General features: G+C 42.0%; 1 protein-coding gene across 1 annotated transcript in view; it reads left to right on the top strand.

Annotated features, from left to right (window-relative positions):
- Window positions 1-431: 431 nt before the first annotated feature.
- The window catches only part of LOC113490682 (NAD-dependent malic enzyme, mitochondrial-like), a 16,364-nt gene continuing 3,743 nt past the window's right edge, over window positions 432-13,052 (top strand). Inside the window, exons 1-3 of the mRNA XM_026867244.1 lie at window positions 432-560; window positions 10,632-10,765; window positions 12,124-12,273. Coding sequence (XP_026723045.1) covers window positions 453-560; window positions 10,632-10,765; window positions 12,124-12,273 — 392 coding nt within the window. The 5' untranslated portion in view covers window positions 432-452. The remainder of the gene's footprint in view (window positions 561-10,631; window positions 10,766-12,123; window positions 12,274-13,052) is intronic.

Below are 13,052 nucleotides of genomic sequence, written 5' to 3' on the forward strand. Positions count from 1 at the left end.
GCTTAAATAGTTTTGCCGCACTAGCCCAAGCCATTCTGTCCTCCCTGGTGTTTGCGCTGGTGCCAGTCGCATGGGTCACCGCGGAAGGTTAATATTTGCTAATGGCAATTCTGCTCTGAGTTTATGGTGCAGTTATAAGGACAACACCTAGTGAATGCTGGCTGGCTGCAACCCGCAGCATAGTGCTAGCTCACGTTAGGATCCCTGTGTGTTCTCTCCACTCGTTCATGCACTCTCGTTGTAAAGCCTTCCTTCTTTTTATCCCTCCTGGCAGCCACAAGGCAATTTTGGGTTGTTATCACCGTGTTTGAGCACAGAGTCTTATCTAGCATGTACGTATTTCTTTTACAACAGATGGCCTACAAATGTGAACATTAGTTCTTCTGCCTCTGCGTCTGAATTAATGATTTTCTTTTCTTCTTCCCAGGTGCGATATAAAAAGAAAATAAAAAATGTTCTCCCGACTACGAGTAGCTGCCACTCCCTGTGCCATGGCATGTCGTGGGGCACATACGAAAGAAAAAGGCAAGCCACTGATGTTAAACCCCCGAACAAACAAGGTTGGTAGTGTGTGTGATCATCAAATATCTTATCTTCATCTGGTAATCGTCCAGTGGACCTTGTTCCAGGGTTAAACCACCTCCAGGAGGTGTACTGGGCCACAGCCAAGCAAGGGTGCAACTGATGGAGGTGTCAGTGATCATTTCAAGTTTATGACACGGACATCTATGGTATAAGGACTCCAACACCACCTTCTGACACCGTGTGGGTGACACCCACTTGGGTGGGAGTGTTGGTCTGCTCGAGGGTGGGGAGGCTCTGCAGAGAGACCTGGGCAGGCTGGAGCCATGGGCTGAGCCCAACTGGGGGAGTTTCACTGAGGGCAAATGCCGGGGGCTGCCCTTGGGCCACAACAACCCCCAGGGGGGCTCCAGGCCTGGGGAGGAGTGGCTGGAGAGCTGCCGGTCAGAGAGGGACTGGGGGGTGAGAATGAGCCAGAGTGTGCCCAGGGGGCCAAGGAGGGCAACGGCATCCTGGCTGGTGTCAGCACTGGCGTGGCCAGCAGGGACAGGGAAGGGATCTGAGCCCTGGGCTCGGCACTGGTGAGGCCGCCCCTCGATGAGTGGGTTCAGTTTTGGGCCCCTCACCCCAAAAAGGCCATTGAATGACTCGAGCGTGGCCAGAGAAGGGCAACGGAGCTGGGGCAGGGTCTGGAGCACAGGTCTGCTGGGGAGCGGCTGGGGGAACTGGGGGGGTTCAGTCTGGAGAAGAGGAGGCTGAGGGGAGACCTCCTGGCCCTCGGCAACTCCCTGCCAGGAGGGGGCAGAGAGGGGGGATGAGTCTCTGGAGCCAAGGCCCCAGCGCCAGGCCCCGAGGGAATGGCCTCAAGCTGCCCAGGGCAGGGTCAGGCTGGCTCTGAGGAAGGATTTCTGTGCAGAAGGGGCTGTTGGGCGTTGGAATGGGCTGCCCAGGGCAGGGGGGAGTCCCCGGGATCCCTGGAGGGGTTGAAGAGTCGGGCTGAGCCAGCGCTGAGGGATCTGGGGGAGTTGGGAATGGTCAGGGGGAGGGTCATGGTTGGGCTGGAGGAGCTTCAAGGGCTTTTCCAACCTCCCTGATTCTGGGATTTTGTGATTCTGCTTCTGTCAGCCTGCTCTTCCCCTGCTTTGCTGTGGTTTACACAATCAGTATTGCTGCCTCCTTTTGCCAGACGAAGAATCACTCATTCTTTCTGACTATTGGTTTAGTTTTGCGGCTGGTTGAACTGAAGTAAAGCTTTAGAAGGTAACAACTCGTATTTCATAGTTTGCAAATGTTAATGCTGAGTTCAGTCTTGCTGGTAAGTGTTAGCTTCTCTGTCCTAGTCCTGGCTTTTTCCTGCAGGACTGAATTGGGACCGAGCCATATCAGTAAGAAACATCCCTGTGGCGATTCGGACAGAGAGCATCTAAAAATAAGCCTTGAATAGAGCGAGCTGGGAGGTAGAGATGTTATGTTTAGTGGGAGGAATTTCTCTCAAGAAAGTAGCTTTTTTTTTTTTTACCCCTCCAGAAAAATTTTCCTTTTTTTTTTTTTTTTTCCTGTTCTCCACCTCCCCATCCCCAATCTCTTTTTTTTTTTTCGTACAGCAGTAGCAGCCTTTAGGAATATCAAAACAATGTGTAAACTAAAACGAGTGAGAAATTAGATAAGGGCTGTTGTTGGCTGATCCGAGATGTTGAAAGTAGCCAGGAAAGGTGACAGATCTAGCTGCCTCTGACAGGGTATTTCATGAGCAATGGAGCTATGGAAGCTGGATTTGAATAGTTTTATCCTGTGTTTTTAATGTCTCTTCCCCATTAATGGCTTTTCTCCTCTTCCCTATTCTATCATTTTTCTCCCCCTTCTGTACTGCCTTATATTTCCCCTTCACTTTAAATTTCCTTCCCTTCCTTTTCTGCCCATGACCCTGACTCCTCCTCTCCCCTAGAGAGAAGCCCGATGCATAACCCCAAGCCTTTCTCTCAGCAGGACTAGGCTGGTTCTTCCCTCTGCGTGGCAAAACCTTTTTTCTTTTTTTCTTTCTGATTTTCTTTGACCCTCTCTTCTTGTCACAAGTTGGCCAGTGGGCTCCGAATATCTGGGGAGGCTGTCAGGGTAGGAACTGCAAGCTGCATCTCCTTGTGTTCTCCCTGTAACTACAGGGAGAATTGCTCCAGTGTGTCTTTTGGCAAGTGTGACTCCTAAGTGGCCTGAAAAGAAAGAAGATGACACAATACAGACCTGCAGCCACGTTTTTTACTGTTTCTTGTACAGTATAGTTGCGCACGAGATGCCTTGATACTGCATGAACGCAGGTTGCGTACGGAGAGAGAAGTGTCGAAGTTACTGGCTGACTGCAAAAGTAAACTTGGGATTGCTGTGTCGGGGAAGGAGAAAAGAGTGGATTGGTGTGATTTGTCAGGGTCAGATTATCTCGAGACTTTCCTGAGCTATAAACACTTTGACATGCCAGTAGTAATTATTTCAAGCCCTGTAAGCTTTTCCAAGTGCTGATTATGCAACAGTATGCAGAAACAAAAACAATAGGTCATTTCTTACTGTTTTTCTAGTGGTAATATCTTTCTAACTTTTTTTTTTTTTTTTTTTTTAAGCCTGGACTTCTCTGGTGGACTGAGTATAATGCAGTATTTTTTATGATTTTTTTTTTTTTTTTGAGGAGGGAATAGCAGAGAACTGCTTATTAATAGCTGCTGTGTTTTGTTTGTTGTTTTTTTTTTTTAATTTATTTTTGAGTATCTCCAAGAAATGATACTTGTGAGAGGGGAAAACAACCTTTCCACATTTGTTTGGCTCTGTTTGGTGTTAAGGCTGACACCTGTATGAATGGATCTGTAAGCTAGTGAAGTGCTTCTGCTTGATATTGGATACTGTATCTGTACAGAAATGTCTTTTGGAAATGCAGCAGAGAAATAAATGATTGACTAAATATGCAAAGTACTTTACCCTTTGTGTTTTTCTTGCCCACAGTGCCTCGTGCGTATATATCATATACATACAGGCACAGATAAAGGGCTTTATCTCTCACTGGCAGCTTGTTGAGATCATCATTCCATGACTCGTGGTTTAGTTGTTTATGTTTAGTTTTTACAGTCTCTATCAAGTCTCCAGAATATTTGATCTCCTTTAAGAAACGTTGGCCCTAAAATAACTGCAAGATGGCAGCAGCACTAACAGAAAGCCATCCCCTCCCCTCGTGCAGATTAATCTGTTCTTGTTCTTTGCCACTGGAGCAGGTTTTTCTCTTATCATGTGTAGATTTTTAAAATTTTCTTTCCCATTTCCCATCCTTACCTGCCTTTTGCAGGTGCATGCTACACCTATATCAACTGGTTTGGGTTTTTTTTGTCTGAAGGGTGGCTCAGAAAAGGTCATGAGCTATATCAGTAATGCCCTTGCTGTTGCAGCCAAAACAATTGCAGAACATACTGTAACTCCATTGCTGGCATCCGTGTGTATTTACGATCTTCCGTGATGTTTGATTTCTGCTCTGTGACAGGGATTCGAATTACAGTTGATTGGTTTCAGGACCTTTTATTCTGTTGGAGATCCCTGTTGTGCCAAGGCAGCATTTTAAGCTTGTTGGGTGCTTAGAACGCTGTTAGGGCAGTCTCATTTGTTTATTACTGGCAATTAAATTGTTATTTATATGGTGGTAATGCTTTGGATTCTCACTCAAGGGGCAGGATTTCTTCTTCCAGCACAGAATAGATGATGCATGAGATGATCCCTGACCTTGGCGTAGAGTGGTATCAGCAGGCTTTTATCTTCACTGGAAATATGTGACCTGTAACATTATTCCTATGTTGGCTTTTTGTGTGCTTGCAGCAAATTTGTGACTCCGAATAATTTGTGACACTTTCTGTAGTTTAGTTGGTGATTTTTCTACCTTGTGCCATCAATTCTTGTTACTCTCTAAGCGTATTTTGTACAGTTGGTTCCTTTTTCTATTACTCTGTTCCTCAATATTGTTTGGTTCTTTCATTTTTTAATATCATTCTCCTGTATTGACAGTGCCTCTCAAATTTGTAGCTTCGGCAGATATCTTTAGGACGTTGCATTAAACACACACGTATTTGTACGTATGTATATGCCTGGGCATGTGTGCGTGGGAATACATTAAAAATTAAAAAAAAAAAAAAAAAAAATTCACTGATGGTGTCACAAGTGGCAGTTTAATCCCAGACTGATTCCTGAGGAACTGGCCCAGTGTCTGTCTTCCATATGTTTTCAGAATTTCTGTTTAGCAAGACCACTAATCGCAGTTTCATCTGTATTAATTCCCAACTTTTTCAGCCCAATTTATTTTCACCTATGCCATACTGAATACTTCAGATACTCTGATGTTACCTTTGTTTAAAGAATCAGTTTTCGTAACAAAGATGTAGGTGACCTCACTGACTCCCGGCAAATATCCAAACTCTGTGTTTCCAATACAGAATAAAAACCAATCAAACAAAGAGCCAACCTAAAATCAAAGCTAGAAAATTAAAGCTAGTTGATCAGAATAAATAGGATAGGACAAGAGAATGTGAAGAAAGACTGTATGAACTTTAAGATCTAAAAGCAGGTTCTGCCTTTCCTCTTCCCCCGCCCTTTCTCACCTGGTCTTTGACACATTTAATTTCATTTTAATATTTTTTTTTTTAGACTCTTGTCAGTTGGGTTGAGCAGCCAGGGTGTAGAATACCCAATGCCTTCCTGGGGAAACCAGGATAAACAGGATGTGGAGCCGTACTGCAAACGGTAATTGTCATGTTGCTCGGCACTTGAAATACTACCAGCACTTTCTGATCAGTCGTGAAGAAAGATCCTAGAAGGCAGGAAACTGATAGAAACTGCTGGTTTCTTTGTGCACACACACCCTCCTCAGCCCAAAAGTTTAATCTCCTGCCCAACTGGTTTGGAGGTGGCAGGGTTGTTGGATGGAGGTTGCATGGCCGTGCCTCTGTAGCTTCTGCAGCTTTTCTCAGCTTCCTTGAGATCAGCATGATTTTCAGGGGAATTCAACGTGGAGAGATGGAGCTGTTTAATCTGTAACCAGCTTTTATCATCTGGCTGAAAAGGCGCTATAAGTGCCAAAGGTGGTAGGTAGCATTGCACCTCATTTAACTTAGATCAGTTATTCTGCTCAGGGCTGGTGCACTGCGGGGATGGTGGGTGGAGAAAGGAAGGAAGCTGTCTTGGTTTTGAAACTGGTTTCTCTTTTTTTTTTTTTTTTTTATTGCACAGCTAATGCCATTAAAGGGGAACAAAAGCAATGGCGTCTGCTCAGTTAGAAAAACAGCAGGCTGATAAAATGTCTCTGAGGCGTTCAGTGATGCTATAGGGTGTAGATGAACCATCTCAGTCATCATGCTCATGATTTGTGATGTACCATACCCGTTGGTGGTTGGAAACAAACCCTAGAGAGGGCTGGATGACTTCCTCACTGGTGTATAAAGGCTTTCTGATCCTGACTTTTTCCCATTTTCTTCTTTTAATTGAAGCTGAATTGTTAGTAAATGAGAGCTACTGCAGGTTAGCTAAGGTCTGGTTCAGCAACCAAAGTGATTTACATCTGGTTTCACAGAGAACAGAGGTGGTACAAGAGCTCGTGGCAGCTTTGCCTGCAGAGGGACTGAGGTCTTCAAAGGCTGGATAACCAGGGGAAGGTCTGGATCCTTTCACAGCTCAGCAGATGGCTGCGCTCAATCAGCCATGCCCTCCAGTGTATATCCTGTGCTGGTTTGGGAAGAATAAAGATATCAAATAGAGTTGAAAAAAAATGAAGAAAAAAAATGAAAGGAGATTTCCATATTCTACACTGTTCTCATGAACACAGAGAAACTTTGAATCTATGGTTGAGATAGCAGATACACCTTTGATTCGTATGAGTGAACTTTTTTAATTTGCAGGGGAGACGTTGTGCAACAGTGAACTTTGTGATTTAGCAAAAGGAAGCAGAGTTGAGAGAAGCAGCAGCCCACAATCCAATGTAAAATCTTTAAAAACTGTTTATGATGCTACTTCAAAGCCTCCTGTGTACTGCTGAATATGTTAAGGACTAGAAGTTACACGAAAACCATTTGATTAAATCTGTGAAGTAGGCTAACTCATTTTCCAAACCAGTGGCGTGTTTGGATATATTTTGCATTTACATCTTTTCCAGGGGCTATGAATGGGTTATTTGTTGAAAACTCTACAGGTTTTCAGAATGCTTGAGAGTATCAGGTAAAAGTATCCCCTCCGATACATATATACCTGCAAAACTTTGCAAGAGGGGTAAAAATTATCACCACTAGTCCTTCTCTGCTTAGAAACCTCTCAGTATTACTTACTCAGCGGTGCTATAAAAGTCACACTTGCAGGATTCAGCTCTCCTGTTCACCTTCATCCAAAGTTGGCAACTAGAATTTTTATATGCTGGTATTTATAGCACCACTTGCTTTGTGTAGTAGAGCCCAGTTGTTAGGGCTGAAGTGAGATCCCCGTCCCGGATCGTTTGTGGATTAAAGGCACAGTGAGCTTGTCTTGACTAAAAAACTGTCAATGCTTCATTTTACTAGCCTTTTTTTTTTTTTAATTATTTTTTTTTAACCCCCATGGCACTATGTTGGTTTTGTTGCAAGAAATTTGTCCGTGAGTATTAATTAGTTTGTCTGTGGTCTTTGAAGTGTGCTGGGTTTTCTCCTAGATGTGTTCCCTGCTTTATTTTAGAAAGGACACCTTTTATTTTCTGAGCTGTAAGGAGGATTAAGGAAACTAATCTAAGTGTAAGTCAGTGAGTAACGCTCGGAGAAAAGGCACCTAGCCCTGTGGGTCAAAGGAAACCAAAAAGTGATCCCTTTTTGGGATCATTACAGTATTTAGACATTTAATCCCAGTGGAAACCAGAGGGAATTTGCCCCTTAAGTAGGTGCTGGGGTCTTAAGTGCCTTTGAGACCATCAGTCCTGCTGCTGTAAATTGCTGAGAGCATCCCCAGTTCACTGGGGCCTGATGGCTGGTTCTGGCAAACCGTACTGGGGTTTAGAAAAGGAGGGACAAGGTTAGGAAATCTGTAACACTGCAGCTCCTAGGCACACTAGTTTAAGAAAAAAAAAATCTGTTTTGCAGATTCCAAACCAGGAGGCAAGCTGATGGTCATGGACCAAGATACTGAATGGGAATAGCAAGTGTTGGGAAGGGCTCTGGGTTTTTTATAGTGCTGCTCTGGACTAAACTTGTTCTGTCCTAGTTGGCACGAGGATTAAATTTCTGTATGGAGGCTGATGGCATTTGGGTTCCTGAGTTAGGCCTGGGCAAAAATTAAAGCGTTTTTTTAATGCGTTTAAAATCTAATTTTCACGTAAATAAACAGCTGGAAGTACTTAGTACCACTTAAAGAATTCACTGTGTTTTAATGTTACCGTAATTCCAGATACACTGAAAAACCAGGTTGCCTACAGACTGGAAAAAACCTGAATAAACTGAATAAAAATGGGTGGCTGTTCTGCTTGGTACTAACTTCAGGGCTCATTTGATATGATTAAGGATCCGGGTAGTTTAAGGTCCCTGGGTTTGCTGTACAGGGAAATTAAGGCAAAGCCATGTCCCATTGTCATGCTCATAGTGGAAATTAGAAATTAGGTAGATTTTTTTTTTTTAAAGATTTTAAGGGACTTGAGAGTTGCTGATGGGGAGGACGTAGGTTTTGCTAGTGAGATATTTCAGCCAGTTCAGTGTAAAATGTCAGTGTAGCCAGTATGGAACCCCTCACTGAAGGGATTCTGGCCTTTGACATGCCTTAAACTAGTGACTTCAGTGGTTTTACTGGCCAGGGTTTATATATCGTCTGAAAAGAGACTAATTTTATTTTTTTTTTTTTAATTCTTAATATCATAAATCTTTCGGCATATTTTTGATTTTGTAGTGCCTAAAGTAACAGTCAAAATATGACAGATGCTTACCAGCTGTACTCAGCTTTGTATCTTAAATCACTTGCACTACAAGTACAGTTTGTCTTGGGAAATAGGTTGGTTTAAAAAGTTATAAACTGCCGATGATGACAAATTAGAAGGTCGTTAAGGAGAAAGGGAGGATAGCCGAAGATGCATTTACATTCCTAGAGAATTTTTCAGTATTTCTCATGAAATATGAAGGAGTGAAACTAAAGTAGATCCTTTGCAATATAGGGGGGAAAAAAAAAAAAAAAAAAAAAGGAAAAAAAAAGGATTCAATGTGTGTTCCTGGTGCTTTTTTCTCATGCCAGTGCTTCTGGCTGGTTGTTGTTCTCAGGGGAAAGTTTGGATTCTTCAAATCAGTTTTCAGAAAAAATTATCACGTGGCTAAAGTGACTGTTACACCCAGCAAAAGACCAGCAACAAGAGTAAAAAAATTAAAGGACAAACCGTCATCTGAAATTTATCTACAGACCAGATTGGAAGAACACTTGAGAATAACAGTTACATGAGGAAAGAAAACAATGCTTTGTGGATGACTCGCAGATAGTAGGAAAAGGATAAATTGAGTTCAGTATTTAAGGTCAAATCTACTATATGGAAAGTTGTCAGAAATCCAAAGCATTGATCTAGTTTAGGGTTAAACACTTTTTTTTTTTTTTCAAGAAAATATCTGCGAGTATTTTTTGCAAAACGGCAGGTTTTTGGTTTTGTTCATTTTTTTCTTGCTAACTCTTGAAATATTTTATTGCTTGAGAACATATTCTAGAATTAGTACAGAAAACCAGAACTGCTCAAATCAGTGTAGTCGAAACAACTGTGATTTAAATAAGCAAAGAGAAATATTATGCAAAAAATATTAATTATTTTAATGATGGTTTTTCCTAAGGGATAGTTACATTCGTTGTAACCATTCAAGTGTGGGAAAATATTAAATTTTTTCTTGTGGTTTTTTCCGATTGCAGGAGGAATTTGGAGTGTAATTACAAGGGATAAAACAAACCTTATACGAGTTTTTAAACCTTTTTGTTTTTTTCACTTGGCAGTAAGAATCGGCTTCCAGCGTGAGGAAATCTGAGAAAATATGCTCTTGTTTTTTAATCTAGCTGCTTTAGTAAACAAAGGAAATGTTGTTTGTGAGCAGAACTCGGGTTTCTTGTTTCCATCTCTTTCAGAACGTTACAGCTAATAGACCTTTCCCTTTCCAATTCTGTTTTTGCTTACAAATTTGATGCACAGCCTTGGCCCGACAAAGGCTTTCCTGCCTTTTCACCTCCTGCATTCCCAAATATTGATTTGATCGTTCACTGAACTGACCCCGTTGGATAAACTGAAATAAGGAAAGTTTATCAGTGCTGGTTTGGAAGTAGCAAACTTTGAGTTAAGTTGCTCACAGTAGGTTGTTCTGTGTAATAAGTGAAAAGGCAGTTTTATTGAATGATATTGTTAAATAATTCAGATTAGTATTTAAATGACAATAACTAAAACTCTTCATCCACCTTGAAACAGAGAAGAATGGACGTGGTGGACTATTTTTGCAGTTTAACTCTTCTGAAACTTTAATTTGTTACAAGTGAAGCTTTTTAGTAGGAGACAACTACGGTTGGAGATGAATAGGTTAGTTCTAGCCCTAAGTAAAAAAATGAAGGATTTGGGTTGAATTGTGATCTCAACAGAAACGTTCGGGTGGTTCAGTAACTTTGGCATCTGGTTGGATTACTGAAAACTTGCAGAGAAAAGCAGCAAACGGAGCGATTAATACAAAACTCCGAGGACTAAATGTTACTCTCTGTGATTGTAGGGCCCAGACTGGGTGACACACATGTTCTCGGTCCACTTTATGTTCCTGTGAAACAATTCAAGAAACAGCTGTTAGTTCAGTTTTAAACCTTAGCCCGTCTGTGTGTGGGATCTTTTAGTTGTTCTCCAGATTCACAGAGAAAAATGAAAGGTGGCAAAAGGCGTGAGGACTCGGAGATGGGGAGAAGCAGTGGACAAAAGGGAGACCCACAAAGGATGAGGAAAACCCCAGCAGAGGCAAATGTATCCAAACCCTGCCCGCTGTGACACGTGCCGTGAGAAAAGGATGCAGCGGGTAGTCAGAATGGCAAATAGATTGTAACCAGAAATGCTCGAGGAAGAACTAATTATTTCTCACCTCTCTTCTTTTCAGGGTATGGCATTTACATTACATGAACGACAGATGCTTGGGTTGCAAGGACTTCTACCTCCTAAAATAGAGACACAGGACATTCAAGCCTTACGTTTCCATAAGAATTTGGCAAAAATGACTGACCCCTTGGAAAAGTAAGCGCTCCTCTGGCCTTGTTGTGTCACGCAAGTAACTGGAAATTGCTATAAAATATTGCACGGGGATAAACAAACAATGTTTCTGTGCCTCCACTGGGTTTTTCAGTTGTTGGTTATTTTTATTTTTGCCCAGAAAACTGCTTTCATCAATTGTCCATTCATCATGTGGCTGAATGAGGTTGGGGAGCCTTTTTTTTTTTCAAACCTTGCTGCGATATGTAACACGCGTTTCTGTAATATTCTGTAAGATTTAAGTGGCAGGTTGTCAGAGGAGAGAACTCTTGAGGGGAGAGGAGGGGGCAGGTAGCCCATGCTAGAATGAAGGTAAATTGAGGGTTTGATGATTAGGTATGAAAAACCGTGTTTATCATATACAGTAGTTCCTGCTAGAAAGGAATTACAGGGTGAGAATTTTGAGTCTCATAATGTGTAATTTTTTTTAGATCATTTTTTTGTTGTTGTTTAGCCCGCTGGTTTGCTAAAAGAAATGTGAAGGGTTTGATTTTTTTTTTTTTTTGTTTAGACAGGCATGTTTTTAGCATCCTGTTACAGTTTTCCTCTAAGCCTGTGTATATCTGCATGTAAAAATACGCTGTCTCTAAAGGCAAGAGGAACGCCGGAATGGTTTGAAGCTTACTGGACCACATCAAAACCCTTTTGTTCTCATGAAAACGGAAAGATGACTTTTAAATCCACATCATGGCACTTGCTGATCTGCAACAGTCATGTCATCCGTATTGGCAAAATGCCTGGTTGGTATAGCCTAAGATGAGCCACTAATTCATTGTCTTGATGTTGTTGGGTCAGCAAGACTGAATACCAATTGATACATGGCAGATTGTAGGTAAATTTGCAAAAATGCAGGTTTAATTTACACACCTAGGTTAAGTCCATAAATGAACTTTCTGTTAGGAGTTAATTTGGTTTACAGCTGTGTTAAACGTTAGGATTAACAAGACCTCACTGTCAATATCTTACTTTCGAGGGATGAAAAATTCTTTCACTGATAATTTTTTTTTTTTTTTAAACAGTAATGAGACTCCCAGCTGCATCCTGTAATCAATCCATGGGTTATCTTTTATCCCAATGCACATTTGCACATGAACTTGTTAGCATGCGTGGTGTGTCAGTATTTTTATTTCAGCTTTTTAGTACTGCTGCTCTCTCTTTTCCAGCTTTTGTTTGTTGCTCAAAGCCCGACTCAGGTGGAAGCAGGAATTCCATGGAGAATTATTACATGGAGAATTATTGGGGCTTGCTTTGACATTTTTCACGGTGTTTTAAATAAGCATAAATGTGAAACAATAAGTGGTTGTTTTTTGTTTTTTGTTTTTTTTTCTTTTGCTTAATTTCAGGTATATTTACATAATGGGAATCCAAGAGAGAAATGAAAAATTATTCTACAGGGTGTTACAAGATGATATTGAGCGCTTAATGCCAATTGTATATACACCAACTGTAGGCCTGGCCTGCTCCCAGTATGGACACATCTTCAGGAGACCAAAGTAAGAACAATAGATAAATATTGCTGCTACTCTTCGTATCATTTTTTCCGTGTACTTGCCTAAGGTTTGGAAAGGTTTTATTTCATTTTCATTTGGATTCAGCTACACAAGACTCGGTGCCAGTTCAGGGCAGTAAAAGTCCATTAGATAATATCTCAAAACCCAGTTTATATTGGAAAACACAACATTTGAAAACAGAAGTGGTGATGTGGCACGTAAATACCACGCATGCAGGGCTTCAGCCTCATTTCCAGCTCTTCCTAAATGCCATGCAGCTCTTTAATTCCGAGGGGAGTGCTGTGGCTTTCTCCAGCTCTCAGAATCACATCTGAGAGTCTGAGGATCTGTATCAGCTGTCAGTTATTCTGCCACAGCTTGGCTGGGATCTGGTTTGGCTTCAGCAGTGACTTCAGAACAACCGTTCAGGTTATTAGTTTCGTGTGGAGGACACCAGTTCAGACTGGCAGTCATTTCAGCTCATTTCCAGAGTGTTCTCAATGCAATTCAATGTATTTCTAGAGCCCTCTCACTTGAAGGCTTGAGTGCTGTGTGGAGGAAGGGCTAATGCTTCGCTGCTGTGAGGACTCGGCTGTGTAGTGCAGCTGCTGTGATAAAGACAGTAAGAAACTCATGATTTTGCTCCTGATCTGGGGCAGGGGATGTAAAAGAAACTGGAGGGTTCAGTCTGGAGAAGAGGAGGCTGAGGGGAGACGTCCCGGCCCTCTGCAACTCCCTGCCAGGACGGGGCAGAGAGGGGGGATGAGTCTCTGGAGCCAAGG

The sequence above is a fragment of the Athene cunicularia genome, unplaced genomic scaffold (assembly GCF_003259725.1).
Source record: "Athene cunicularia isolate RWA unplaced genomic scaffold, athCun1 SCF_20, whole genome shotgun sequence".
NCBI classification, from domain to species: domain Eukaryota; kingdom Metazoa; phylum Chordata; class Aves; order Strigiformes; family Strigidae; genus Athene; species Athene cunicularia.